Source organism: Ochotona princeps, chromosome 20 (genome assembly GCF_030435755.1).
Source record: "Ochotona princeps isolate mOchPri1 chromosome 20, mOchPri1.hap1, whole genome shotgun sequence".
Taxonomy (NCBI): Eukaryota; Metazoa; Chordata; class Mammalia; order Lagomorpha; family Ochotonidae; genus Ochotona; species Ochotona princeps.
This window is the reverse complement of record NC_080851.1, coordinates 11,954,980-11,969,482: the sequence shown is the minus strand read 5'-3', so window position 1 is coordinate 11,969,482 and position 14,503 is coordinate 11,954,980. Positions and strand designations below refer to the sequence as shown.

The 14,503-nt window shown below is 51.1% G+C and overlaps 1 protein-coding gene across 2 annotated transcripts in view; it reads left to right on the top strand.

Annotated features, from left to right (window-relative positions):
• SLC25A13 (solute carrier family 25 member 13) overlaps positions 1 to 14,503 on the top strand; it is a 138,429-nt gene that overhangs the window by 89,575 nt on the left and 34,351 nt on the right. For both annotated transcript variants that reach the window (XM_004582326.3, XM_058678358.1), the window contains 2 exons: positions 9,178 to 9,230; positions 10,408 to 10,488. In XM_004582326.3, the coding sequence (XP_004582383.2) occupies positions 9,178 to 9,230; positions 10,408 to 10,488 (134 nt within the window). The remainder of the gene's footprint in view (positions 1 to 9,177; positions 9,231 to 10,407; positions 10,489 to 14,503) is intronic.

The following is a 14,503-nucleotide window of genomic DNA, read 5'->3' as shown; positions in this document are numbered from 1 at the left end:
CAGGCTTCTTACCAGGTTGGCAGCTGACCCTGGGAGGGTGCTGCCGGAGAACCTCTTTGTAAGGTCGGTAGGTGCTTTTGCAGCGTCTGTGCTTATAGCAGGTAAGTCTCTGTCTCTCTCCATGTCCCAGGCCTGGGGTGTGTGTGTGTGTGTGTGTGTGTGTGTGTGTGTGTGTGAAAGAGAGAGATCTCTTTGGAGTCGGTTAGGGAGCTTTGCTTCATATCCCCGTCCGCACCACTCCAGAGCCTCCTACGAAGCTCATATGGTTGAAGTTCCTAACGAATGACCTGGCAGCTTGTTGGGGTGAATGACTGGCAGGACATGACCAAGTGAGTCAGCCATTGGCCAGCTCTAGACCCACCCTGTGATTGGTTAATCATCCATAATTAAATGCTCTTAACTGTCCAAGAATTGCTGGCTTTTGCCTTTGAGCTCTGCTACCCTGGCCTCCCTCAGGTGCTTCAGGTAATGAGATGAGCATCCTGAGAGATGAGAAAGTATTTTGGGAGGACCTTAGAAGCTAGGGTTCACCAGACGTACATCTTAAAGAGAAAGGCTTTTATTTCCACTGGTGGGAAAATCCCTAAAAGAAAAAAAATCCCCGAAAGAGAAATGATGTCACTTTATGAATTAAGCTTAATTTGGAGCTGTACTTAATCTTTGAGGTAATTGGCAAAGGAAATACTCTTGTCATCGGCCTATGGCAGCAGGCTTGCAGAGTTCCGGCTGTGGCTGGCTCAGGCTGTGTGTGTGATGCAGAGCAGGCGTCTTCTAGCCTGGACCGTTCTCAAGGTGACATCTAGAGGATGTTGCGGTGACGTCTCAGGAAGTCACAGGTAGCTACCTGTACTGGAAGGCAGCTTTGCCAGGCAGCAGCCCGTGGCAGTCAGAGCAGTGTCCATGAGTGCGGGACCGGGGCACAGCCCAGGTTGTATGCATGCACAGCGAGAGTTTGTCTTTGTGCCCAAACCTTGGTTAAAAATAAACTCTCACAATCCTAGCACGAAAGGGAGATGACTGAGTTTCCATGAGTCTGTTCTGCCTTACTTCTACTTCCGGCAACACATCTCAGGACAAACCACAGTTAATCCTTGGACCGCATCAAGTTCCATTCATGGCCACCAAGTGAGAGCAAAACAGGTTGGTTTAAGTTCAGTTTTCTTGGCCAATTTCTGCACGCTTCCAATTAGGGTGTTAAACTGCGAGAAGATCAAAAGGCAAGATAATTGGTTATAAGAAACAAAGCAAGAACGAGCCACGGACTTGGACAGGGGCTGCTGTATGGCAGAACGGCTAAGTCGTCACTTAGAAACCCGCATCTCATGTCACAGTGCCCGAGTGTTGTCCCAGGAACCCCACTTCCAATCTCACTTGGAGATCTTTACCACCCATGTGGCAGACCCTGATGGAGTTCTGGGCTCCCAGCCCCCGCTCGTGATGGCATTTGAAGAATGAACGGCTCAATGGAAGACCTCCACCTGTGTGTTTATGCATCCCTGCCTTTTAAATAAAAATGAAAATAAATGTGTTGTGTTTTTTTTTTTAAAGGGTGAGCTGGTACCTGCGCTGGGTTACCAGATCCCCAGAAACCCACAGTGCAGACTGAGACCAAGGTGCCAGCCAGCACCCATGACAGGACAGAAGGCTGCTAGAGGCCTGGGAGTGCCAGGCTGGAGCAGTGTGAATGGAGAAAATTGGCAGAGAAGGCTAAAAGATGGAATCCCACGTGGCCCGGAGGAGAAGAGCACATGGAGTGGATTAGTTCTGGCCCTCAAAGGTGATGCTGTATGTCCAGCCACTGCCATCACAGAGGGAGGAGCGAGGAGAGCGGTTACAGCTCAGCAAGGCAGCATCAGAGGTGTAGACACGAGGACAGATGGACAGGACCCTGCTGGTTGTTACTATGCCAATGAAAGCCCCTGAGAAGTTCGGATCCTGCTTCCAAGCTACCTTCACTTCTGCAGAGCCTCGTGTGGAAGAGGCAGGGAGCCGGGCTCATCCCAGACCACCGTCTGGAGGATTCCTGGTGTGCCAAGAGCCGCAGCTTTCCAAGGACGCCCTGAGCTGGAGCTGGGCTTGAATAGCGACGTGTTTGGCCCGGATGAACTGACCTCTGCTTTCTCTTCCCTTGTCCCCCACCTTTTCCCAGCTCACTGACCAGCCTTGGGCTTTTTTTTTTTTTTTAAGATTTATTTATTTTTATTACAAAGTCAGATATACAGAGAGGAGGAGAGACAGAGAGGAAGATCTCCCATCCGATGATTCACTCCCCAAGTGTGCCGCAACGGGCCGGTGTGCGCCGATCCGAAGCCGGGAACCTGGAACCTCCTCCAGGTCTCCCGCACGGGTGCAGGGTCCCAATGAATTGGGCCGTCCTCGACTGCTTTCCCAGGCCACAAGCAGGGAGCTGGATGGGAAGTGGAGCTGCCGGGATTAGAACTGTCGCCCACATGGGATCCCGGCGCGTTCAAGGCGAGGACTTTAGCCGCTAGGCCACGCTGCTGGGCCCCCAGCCTTGGGCTTTGAGAGGTGGAGTATGTGATCTGACAGGTGAAAACTCCACATGCCTGCGGGTATTATGAGCCAGAAGCCAAGGGACTTGGGCCTGAAAAAGAGCTTGAGCCAATGTGGGGAGGGGACATGGAGCCAGGGGCAAGGCTTACGGCTGTGAGACCAGGGCACATGCAGTTGCCTAGCAGAGAGCTTAGTAGGTGAGCGGTACCCATTACAGGCCTGGACACGATGTGGCGCTGTGTGCTGCCATGCCATTGGCTCCCAAAAGACAGGGTGTCCTGTCAGTTAACTTCCCTGGGCCAACTCTAATGCTTAGCCGTGACCTGAAAGCCCAGAACTCCTATTCTAGGTGTGACTGCCTGGCCAGGCTGGAGCTTGTGTGACACACGGCAGGAAGGACACCTTGGTTGTCTAACTCTCCCTTGTCGGAGTTCCCTCGGCCTCAAACCCTGCCCGTCTCATCGCACCTGGCCTTTTGCAACAGCGGCTGTGTTAGCTGCAGATGACCTGTTGGCGCTCATTTCATCGTCACAGCTCCCCTGTCAAGATCAGGCCCCAAGAGTTCTCTCCTCATGTCTGCCAGCCACCGTGTGTCCCCTGGGATTACCCTGAGTGCCTCTCCAGGGCATCACCTTGCATGCAGCCCTGATGTTCGCTGCTCTCCAGAACCCACTATGCATGACCTGGAGACAGGCAGGCTGGAGGGGGACGTCTGCCACACTGTGACCCTCTTTGTGTTGTATGAGAGAGCCAGGCTGCGCAGGGTGCAGGGCTTGCACGAGCAAGGTCCCATGCAACACTGCATAGCTGTCTGGGGCGGAAGAGTCGGGGGGAACCCTGATTCCCCAGGAGAGAGGCAGGGAAGGCTGAGTGCCAGGGACATGGAGGGCTGTTTGAGAGGAGTTAGACCGGAGTCCCACTCTGGGTGCTGCCAACTGGCATCACATGGGCAGGGGTGACCCATGACAGGCCTCCCACCTGTCTTTTCTGCATCCCAATTTCCATGAAGGAAGAGGAAGAATAAATGGTAGTGACATTGATGATGTTGGTGATGCTCACACTAAGCAACAACAAAACCCGCTCCTGTAGCACCTGCTGTGTGCTTGGCACTGCCCTGAGGGGTTTGTGTGGATGAGATGTGCCTTCTCACCACCCCCGCATGAAGATGGGGCTGCAGAACCTCCCTTCTGGCAGCAGCAGACACTGAGGGATGCAGAGGGTACGACTAGCCTGCCATCGTACAGCCCACACATGGCAGGGTGAGGAGCCGGCTGCAGCAGCCTGGCCGCAGAGCCCGACTTGGGGGCACTCGGCTTTCCCGCCAATGGGAAGAAACCACGCCAGAGGAAGTCGCTGCCGTGCAGAGATTAAAGCTTGCTTCAGCTGTCAGAAAAAGTGTGGAACCTGAAGTTTTTGAAATGAATTAATTCTGATACTCACTCCCAAATGAAAAATCCATGTGTAGCTTTTTTATAACATTTGTTTTCCAAAAACTTTCTGGGGTGTCCTGTCATCATAGCCTCCTTGCTTTACCAGTGAACCCCAGAATACTGAGAGTGGTGTACCCTAGATCACCAAGAGTCTATGCCAGGTCTGTCTCCCTCAGTAGCTGCTGCCCTGAGCTGTTCATTCTGCCCATGAACTTGCTAGGATAGAGGTAGTTTGTGTAAAGTCAGCACCAGGGATGCTGTTTTTATAGTCCCCTCCCACCTCTGGGACTCCGGAGTCACAGTCCCGCAGGGTTTTCAACGGTAACAGCGTCAGCCTCACTTCTGGCACACTGCTCATGGGCAGTCCTTTGGGGATGCTGTGGACAACTTGCACCTGCAACCCCTGGTGTGGGTGTGGTCCCACGCCTCCAGTCACATTCTCTGCGTGACTGGGATCAGAAGGGTGGTGTGATTTATACCCCTGTCCCATGGAAGTTGAAGACCAAATGTGACATAAATAGCATACCCTGTAAATCTTTCCTCGCATTAGCAGCCCTCTGGTCAAGTCAAGTTTGCCAGGGAAGCATTGCCAGATGTGCTGATGGAGCTGAACTCGAACGGGAAGGCTAGGATGCTAACCACGCTGAGAAGTTTCCTTTGAGGCAGTCGAAACACAGACTGCTGCTCTGATGGGTTAGCAACAGCACACACGTCCCTTCTATATGGCAAATCTGTTGGACACAGATCTCCAGGACTCAAGCAAACTCTGATATGGTGGAAGCCTGTATTTCCTGCTGAATTTCACAGGTGCTAGGCACATCTGCTTACCAGGACTGACGGCCCTCCTAGGCATTTCTGAGCCTTTGCCCTGCCCTCAGAGTGCCCGGTAGAAGATGGCCTCCAGCACTCCCCCTCATGTGGTGTCACGGTGCTCCACTTCAGGGCCCTGCCCAGAGAGCATTTGCCCAAGACCACTGGTGTTAAGACCCATATTGGTAGGGATCCAGGTCATAACATACCCGTGTTTTGCAGTCCAGCAAGAGTGGTCCCCACAAGAATGGTTCTCGCCCATTAATCCCCAAATGGCAACATCTGGCCTAATTGTTTGGAATTGCTTTGCATTTTGTTTTGCTCTCTCTTGAATTGAAGTTACTCACTTATAATGAAATTAGGGACCTCCAGTGACACTACTTTCTGCCTCGGGTCTCTATCCAAGCCAGCTGTCCTTCACCTGCCTCTAAAACTCCTTTTTTTTCCCCTTCTTTCAGGTTTGTTTGCTTGTTTGTTTGAAAGGCAGAGTGGCAGATAGAGAAATCTTTCACCCATTGTTTTATTCTCCAAATGCCTGTAACAGCTGGGCCTGGACCAGACTTAAGCCAGGAACTGCAAACTCCATCTAGGCCTCCCTGTGAGTGGCCTGGGCGCAGGTTCTTGGCCTGTTATTGGCTGCTTTCCCAGGCACAGTGGCAAGAAACTGAATCAAAAATGGGGTAGCCAGGACTCAGTAGGCGCTGCTGATGTGGTAAGTGGCGCCTAACTGGCTACGCCACAATACTGGGCCCAATTTTGTTCTACTTTATTTGTGTGTTTATTAAAGATTTGCTTATTTGCTTATAAGGTAGTTAGAGAAAGGAGAGAGAGAGATCTTGAATCTGCTGCTTCACTTCCCTTTAAAATCCATTCCTTTCATATCTCCCGCCTGTGATATGGAAGAGACACAGCACAGTGCCCTAGGCCAGACCACCTGTGTTGATTTTGGCTCAGGCACCTTCTTTGAAGTCAGATTTAGTTTAACTTTTTAAAATTTATTGAAAGGCAGAGTTAGAAAAGGGGAGACAAAGGGAGAGATCTTTGATCCATGGGTTCACTCCCCAAATGGCCAGGAAGGCTGAGACTGTGCCAGACATAAACCCGGAGCCTGAATCTGCCCAGGTCTCATGTAGATGCTCAGCCCAGCCATCTGAGTCACCTGCTGCTGCTTTCCCAGCTGCATTAGCGGGGAGCTAGGTCGAACGTGGAGCAGCTGGACTCCAGCCATTGCCCAGACGAGAAGCTGGCACTGCAATACTTAACAAGCTCTGTACACTGCCAGCCCCAGCTTTAGTTTCCTCATCAGTTGATGGAGATGAAGGTAACATTGCCTGAGTAAGGTGGTAGTGTGGATCAACTGTTCATTCACACAGAACACAAGAGTAGTGCCAACTGTGTATCAAATGATCAGCCACTGTTATCATCCACCCATTCATTCAGTCCTTGTGTCCCATCCGTCTCCAGTGACCTTGCCCCAACTCTGACTGTGCCCTGACCTTGAAGTTATGAGCCTTGGCACACACTGTCCGCCATGCCTGCATCACACTCACTCCAATGGACTCGGTCTCTTCTCCAGGGAGCCTCTGCTGAGTCAGGGAGTGTCACTCTTCTCGTCCTTGCTTTGTTTCCCTCCGGGCAGACAGACCAGTGCTCCCTGACTCTGCCTCGGTGCTCACACCATACTGTTCATCAGGGGCTGGGCTTCCCCCCTCCCCCGGGCTGAGGATTCCTTGAGGGAAAGTCATTCATCTTGTATTCAGCCTACTTCCTGCCAGTCCAGCATAAGGTGTTTGGCCAATGCTTGTTGACCAGATAAATATACATTGTCCTCCTTTTAGTCTTAAATGCAGTTTTCTCTCTCCATCTGTGTGTGTGTGTGTGTGTGTACCACGTATTTCTGTATTTGTGGAGGGAAAGCCAAAGCTCAATTTCTTGGAAGGCTGGCTGAAGTGATTGTGTCTAGCTCTGCAGTAATTTGGCTCTGTGGGCTGTTCTTTATTAGTCATTTACAAAGACTGTCGAGGGGTGGTTATGGAGACAAGAGATCATCATTTAAATCACAGTGCTTTCAGCACATCCGCCGTTTTGGTCTACAATTTAATGATGAGAAAAATGCATCTAGTGAGTAAGTATTAAGCTAAACATTTCGGTACTTGACCTGAATACAGTGAATGAAACAGAGAGCCAAATGTTAAGATACAGTTTCAACCTGTGCCCATGTTTGTTTGTTTTTGAAAAATAAATTTATTTGAGAGGCAGAGACAGAAAAAAAAAATCAATTTACTGATTCACTCCTCAGATACCTGCCACCGCCAGGCATGGGCCAGGCCAAAGGCCCAAGGCAGGCACGCAGCCCAGGCCTGCGTGTGGCTGGCTGAGAGCTAGCACTGGAGCCATCGCTGCTGCCTCCCAGGGCCTGCACTGGCAGAAAGCAGGAATCAGTTCCAAGACTCAAACCAGGGACCTCTGATGTGTGGCAGGAGCATCCAAACTGCTAGGCTAAGTGCCTGCTCCTCAGGCCCGTGTGTCACCTCTGGAATTTGATGTTGCTCTTTCTGGGCATACAACTCTCCGGTTTCCAGCTGGTTGGGAGGCCATGTATAGGAGGTGTGAGAGCGTGCTCTGGGTGACAGTGCTGGTTTGTCCCAGCAAACTTCAGCCCGCTGAGATTGTGAGGAACACAGCCCCACTCAGGCCACTGCTGCTGCTGCTCAGAGTAGCTCCAGAGAGAACAAAGGCGGGAGCTCCACCGGAGACCTAGGTCATGAGTGGCCACAGGGATCAGTGGTCAGGGTGGCTCTGCCTGTCCTGTGCTGTGGATCTTGTCTCTCCTAGGTTTCTACTCTCCACATTCTCTTCTTCCGCTAGCCCAGGCGTTCATGTGGTTTTTGCATCCTCGTGACATTACTGTACACATGGCTTCTAGCTATCTGGTTTCCCTTCTCCACCCACAGCACCTTTTCATTCTGTGCCTCTGGGCCCCCGGGGCTCCAGCTGCTATCAGTCATGCTCTGGGGGAGGATTCTGATTGGCCAGCTTCACTTTGCTCCTGGACTGTGTGGCTCTGGTTGCTAAACTCCTGCATAGATTTGGGTGTCTTCCCAGGAAGTATGGCTGCCGAGGGAGGGGCTTGGCACCCCGGCAGCTGGCAGGACCCGAGCAGGAAAGGAGTCTGCCACGGAGATGCACACACACGTTTACAGCTGTAGTGCATACACAGCCAGGCTCTGAGGAAGACTTTCAAGTGAGAGAACTTGGGTTCAGGCTCCATCCTCACCTGTTAGTGGCTGGGTAACTTGCCATACAGCTTCGTGCCCTCTTGGTTTGTGTGGATGTGAGTAGTAAATAACACAATGCTTAAAATGGTACCTGGTGCACAATAAACAGCAGGTAGCTACTTTTTAAAAGAAGATTTATATTTACATCAGTATTTTTCTTGTCTCTTTAGTTGAGCTTCTCCCCCATTTTTCCCAGAACATGAAGCCAGTCCACTGTGAGGATGTGGGCAGAGCGATAACATTGGTCAATTTGGACATGTCCACATCAGGGCCAGGAGGGGGCCCGGGTGGATTGTATGGTTGGGCCCTGGCTGGGTGGAGGCTGTCTTGGCTGGCACATGTCACTGTGAGGGCACACCCAGGCCAGGGCTGGAAGGGGGACATGTTGGTGTGTCTGTGAGTTCCGGGAGCCCAGGTGAGGTTAGAGGCCCTGTGCACCTCAGGAGCTAACGCGTGTGGGTGGGCACACACGGCTCTCCAGCTGCTGATCTCTGGCCCCTCAGCACTTCCACCGCTGGAGTGGACTAAAACCCTGGCAGCGGCATGGCATAGGGGACACCAGCTCCCACCTGCAGGATTAGCCTGGTGCGTGTCTCAGAAAAGGCATCTGCCTTTGCTTGCTCTTCTGTGTCTTAGATTAAAACTGAATGAAAGCATTTCTGAGTTCTGCTCTAACTGCTCTCCTGAAATGGCCCCGTCCTGGCAAAGGCCCCACTGCAGCCAGTGTGCTGCAGCTTGCCTAGCCCCTCCTCAGCCCAGGGGGTCCCACATGGAGCTCTTCCCCCCTCTCCTCAGACCTGATGCCTTCCACCGGCCCCCTGGGCCCTGCCCACTCGTTCATGTGAAAACCTGGGCAGCAGTGTTCAGAGCCAGGTCTGCTTCTCCTGCAGCCTCCTCTATTGCTGGTCGTGGAGTTTTACGCAAGGTGCTGTTGATGCCAAATGTGAGAGGGCAACTTGGGCCTGATGTGGCCGCAAGAATTTAGTACTCAAACATTCCATCGCAAGTATTCTCATTAAAGGTAATAACAGAAAATTGCAGCAAAAATTGCCCGTTTTTAAGTGGTGATCCCCTCTGTAGAGCTGTTGATTTGCTTAGTTAATGCTAATGTATTGCATATATTTCTGCTCTCTGTTGATTTGTAGGTCTGTTGCCACAGTTATTGGGAGTCGCCCCAGAGAAGGCCATAAAACTTACAGTAAGTCTCTTGAGTTGGTGCCTCTGATGAAGGGGTTTAGCACATACGCGGGAACCTTCCAGGTGAACCAGCAGGTCTGTGTTTTCAGCGATCTCACTGATTTGAAGGCAGGGTCACTCACCATACTAAGCTTTTTGATCACCGCCAACTTCACACCTGAAGTGTGTTGATGAATTTGGAGGTGTTCAATGACGGCTGCCCTTGTCAGTGCCACCATCATCATCCTCAGAGCCACAACAGCAGCAGCATGGCTGGCATGGCTGCGTTGTCATCAGCATGCGTTGTCTTAATCGTGTATACAGTAAGACCCACAGATTGTAGAGAGAAGAGGAGTGAGCTCGTGCGTAGGAGACTCACGCTAGGATTTTCTGGCTCCAAGCAGGTATGCTTCCAGCTGCACCTGCCATGTGTGGAACGCTGTGTGTGGGGTGTGCTTGCCTAAACCAGCTGATGAGGAACTTGGGTTCTGGTTGATGCTCCTCAGTTGTCTCTCCAGTGCTTGGCTCTCATCTGACAGATGGTTGGTGCTCAGTTTAACCATCTGTGCAATGGCAGAAACACCACCGGAAGTGACACTTGGAGCCTTGGCTGGCCCAGGGAGCCCCCTTGCAGCAGGTGTCATGCACCTTGAGACAGTTCATCTCTGTCCTGAGTCTGCCAGAATCAGAATGTTTATTCCTTAAAGTTGTTTGCAGCACATGCGATTCTGAGAATATATTTAATGAATGAATGAATGAATGAATGCCATTGATGTTTCTTGAAAATCGCTGTGGAATTTTTAGATGCTGAATTTCTGGGCCAGAATGGAAAATTGCGCTCAGTCATATTTGTCTCGGTGACGCATATTTTTGTGAATCAAAGTTCTACAAAGTTTTTGAGTCACAAAACGTGTGTTCTCTCTCGTCCATATGAGTTGCTCTGTGTGCTTCTGTAACTACAGAACATGTTTAAGACCCCGCATGTCTTAGTTTTTCTCTCAGAAACACCAGAGGTGCACAGATAGCTTGTACCTTTCAAAATGGAGTGTGTGTTACTGAGGATCTCCGTCAAATTATTTTAAAGTCTATCAATTTGTGTGGTTGATGATCGCTTCAACAGATCAATGGAGCAAAATCGCAGATACTGACAGATGCCTGTCTGTATGTGGTCAGTGACTTTGTGGCTGTTTTTCTTCAAGGTGAACGATTTCGTGAGGGATAAGTTCACGCGCAAAGATGGATCAGTCCCACTGGCAGCAGAAATTCTCGCCGGCGGCTGCGTAAGTACCTTTAATCCATCCAGCCCTTGCTCCTCTGTGCCTGCCTGTCCGGGGCACACAGCTGGGGGCTAAGGCAGCTGTTCAACCACAGATCCCGTGCCAGAGCCCAGTCTCCTGGGGCCCCTCGGCTTCTCCTGGCCACGCCACACGCTCCTGAGATGCAGGGGTAACTGTTTCCCGTCTCGCTGCCTGTGAAGTTGTGCCTGTTCATACCATTAGCCCACGCGTGGGGCTCTGCAGCAGGAACTGGGGTGTGGTAGGAATGCTCGGCCTTGGAAGAATCTGTGCTAACCTCTTCTGCCCTGCCTTTCTGGTATGTTCTGTCTTCTGGCTGCCCTGTGCAGGGCCAGGCTTTACCTTCTGCGGTTGAAAGGCAGTCTTGACAGTGCTTTGCTTTGCACATGGCACGTAGCAAGTGGCAGTGTGCTGGAAGTTCGCATTGCTTCTGAAAGAAGAGTGCTGGGGAGGAAGTGGCCGAGGGTGCTGTGCCTTGCCAGCAAGGCTCAGATTGGCAGCTCCTTCATGTGGCTGTTCGGCAGTTCAGCAAAGCACCACGTCTCGTCTTCTCTCGTGTACCAGTGTATTTGTGTGAATGCAAAGACTTAAATAAGTTAATTCCTTGAACAAAGACTGGTGCTATTTAAAGGTAAAGTTGAGTAAACAAATAGCCTTTGATTACTCATGCATTCTAATACTGCCGTATTTTTTCATAGAAATATGATTGGTTTTGTCAGGAAGATGAAGTTACTTTATCAAGTTGTGCTTGTGTCCGTGACATGGAAGGGGGCCTCTGGGAATGTGGCAGGGGCCACTAATTCTTAGGAGATGGCTAGAATTTGGCTGCTGCCCTGTCTTCCACTTGATCACTGACCTGTCGGCAATGGTCGGGTAGGATCCCTTGTTCTGTAACTGCAGCCTACAGCACAGAGCCTGCGGAACCTTTAAAAGGAAGACAGTCGATAATAACAAGAGAGAATATTCCGAATTGCCGAACGTGCTCTCTCCAGAAGTGCTTTTTGATCACAAGAACCCTGCAGTTTCCCTGTGGGAAAGCCAGGTTTTCTCACCTTGAAATAGGTGCATGCACAGGCTGTGTCTCGCTCAGTCCTCCTGGCGGCTGCTCGGGCTCAAGACAGCAGCTGGGCATTGCACTAGGTCGGTGGAGTTTGTGTTGTTGCTTTAAGTTGGTTTCAGTCATGCTAAGAAGATGTAATTAGGGATCTCTGGATGAATTTTAAAATGTGGAGTGCATTCTGCAGTGCTCTTCGAGAGCCTGGTATCCGTGGTGGCACAGAGCCCAGGGGCTGATTACGCATTCTGCCGGCACATGCCCCTGGGGGCTGGCTAGATGGGTTGCGGCAGGCACCGTGGTGGTGCCTTCGGTAGGTGGTCTTGTTTTTGTGGCCGCGGCCGCCCATTTCAAGCGCCTTGCACAGGTTGGCATCAGAAGTGGTGCTTCGTTAGGCTAAAGAAGCGGAGCCCCCTTTCAAGCCCGGTCTAAACACAGGCTTAAAATTGGAGCCGCGTAGGCTTTGCAGCAACTTAAGATCTCCGTGAGATGAGCTGGCCACCCTTCATCTCAAAGGCGGCAGAAGGTGCTGCCCCACACCTTCCCCCAGCGCTGCTTTCAAGATGCAGGAGGAGGCGTGAGCAGCCCCAGGCGGGTGACTCTTTCCATCTCCAGTGAGGGAGAGAGAGAATGTGTGTGTGTGTGTGTGTGTGTGTGTGTGTGTGAGAGTGAGTGTGAGTGACTGGAGCAGCAGTAGCAGCTTTGAAAGTGGTCTTCAGGCCCACAGCCCCATCTGCCCAGTCGGGAATACAGAGGGTCCCGTGAGGCCGCATCTACCCACAAAGCTGAGCAATTCCTGTCTTAGTTCCCCCTCAGCATTTCCAGACATTGGCTTTATTTACTTTTATTGGAAAATCAGATTTACAGAGAGAAGGAGATACAGAAAGAGCTTCCATCCATTCACTCAGTCCAGGAGTCAGGAGCCTCTTCTGGGTCTCCCACATGGTACAGGGTCCCAAGGCTTTGGGCCATCCTGTACTGCTTTCCCAGGCCACAAGCAGGGAGCTGAAAGGAAATGGAGCAGCTGAGACACAAACCAGCACCCATATGGCTCCCTGGTGCGTGGAAGGCTAGGACTTCAGCCACTAGGCTGTCATCCTGGGCCTGGAAGTTGCTGGGGAACACTCCTGGCTTCATGATTGCTGAGAGTTAGTGCACACTGCTGATTCCTGGACTGTTCACGGAAGCTGCTTGCTGCTTTCAACAAAGCTTTTTCTGTTTTTGTAATCTCTTTTGCTACTGCAAAAATACATAGGCAGATGGCTGTCCCATAACCTTGTAACTCCATAGGGCTTTTCCAAACATTGTGTGTGTGTGTGTGTGTGTGTGTGTGTGTGTAAATGAAAATATCAGTGACAGTGGAGGAAGAATCCATCGACACTACAAAGGAATCCAGTGTCTGCACTCCGCAGCTGGAAAGGTGAAGCAGCTCATTGACTTATGTAAGAGCGTGAACCGGAGCTTATTTTTAAACTCATTTGTTTTCACACTCAAATTAGTTTTGGTTCAGAGCCCCGTTACACATTTGGCTTTGATTTTCTGAGCCTTGCTTGAGGATTCGCAGTTGTCGGAGGTGATGTGGCCAGTACAGGTGAAGACTGAACTGATGCCCAGACTGGGATTCGCCAGCTGGGGGCCTGAGAAAATGCTCTGTGCTTTGTATAGCCTCCATCCTGGGATTTGCTGCATCCTGAGTGAGTAGTAGTTGGGGTTCTGCCAGAACCCCAGACCCTCGGGTCTCCTGTGTGGAACTTCAGCTCCCCTGGTGCCTGTTCCAGCTTTTCATCATCTGGACATAGCCACTCGGCCCCTGCACAAGGAATGTTGGGAGGAGAGTGAAGGCGGAGGAGGGAGGGGCTGCTACCGTTAGGTTCCCGTCCATTGTTGCGCAGGATCTGGATTAACTGTCTCCTGTGCATCTGGTGGAGTGCAAGGCTGGCCCTGTGCAGTCTGTGGTCTTTGGCTTTTGAGCCTTGGATTTTAAGAAGGACACTGGGTGAGGAAATGCAAGTGGTACTGTGGCTGCCTTCAAGGAAGAAGTGCAGACATGATGATGGATTTATCTGGCATGATCTGAACCTTTATGTTAGTAAACCTTTATTTTAGTAAAATCCACATCAATACACAATAATGGTACAGTATAAGAGTGTGTGTGCCTTGAGCTTCAGTCTGCTGATATTGAGCCCACGTTCTTCCTCCTTTGGGATGTGAGCACGAGCACGTGCTTGTGACACACCTGGGGTATGGGGGAGGGGCGGCTATATGTGGGTGGGGAAAAGTCATTGGTATGATTGCCTCACTGGCTCTGAAGGGGATTGTGAGCATGTCGTTGTGGGGAACACTGATGGGAGGGCAGGCTTCCTTGCTGTCCCATGCACGTGTGTGGGAGCCTGATGCCGTGCCCCGCCTGTGTGCTGTGCACATGGTCTGCATATATATGCATGATGTTCATAGATGTCTTTATACAGCCGTGTGTTGAATGCTGCCTGTTTTGAAAAGAACCTTTTGTTACTCATTTGCTTACATGCCATTGCAGTTCGTTTCTGTTGCTGAATAACCCTGGGGCAGTACAAGGGTACAGACACAGACTACTCGTATGCAGCTTATGGGAGCAGACGTGGGATGGGTGTTGTGCCACAGAGGGGTAAGCTGCTGCTTGGGTGCCTGGAATCCAATTTCTGAAACACTTCTCTTTTTTAAGATTTATTTTTTTAATTTTTTTCATCGGAAATGCAGATATACAGAGAGAAAATTCTTCCATCCACTGGTTCACTCCCTAAGTGGCTGTCATGGCCGGAGCTAAGCCAGGAGCCAGGAGCTTCTTCCGGGTTTCCCATGTGGGTACAGGGTCCCAAGGCTTTGTGCCATCCTCTACTACTTTCCCAGGCCACAAGCAGGGAGCCAGATGATCAGTGGAGCAGCTGGGACACAAATTAGCACCTCTGT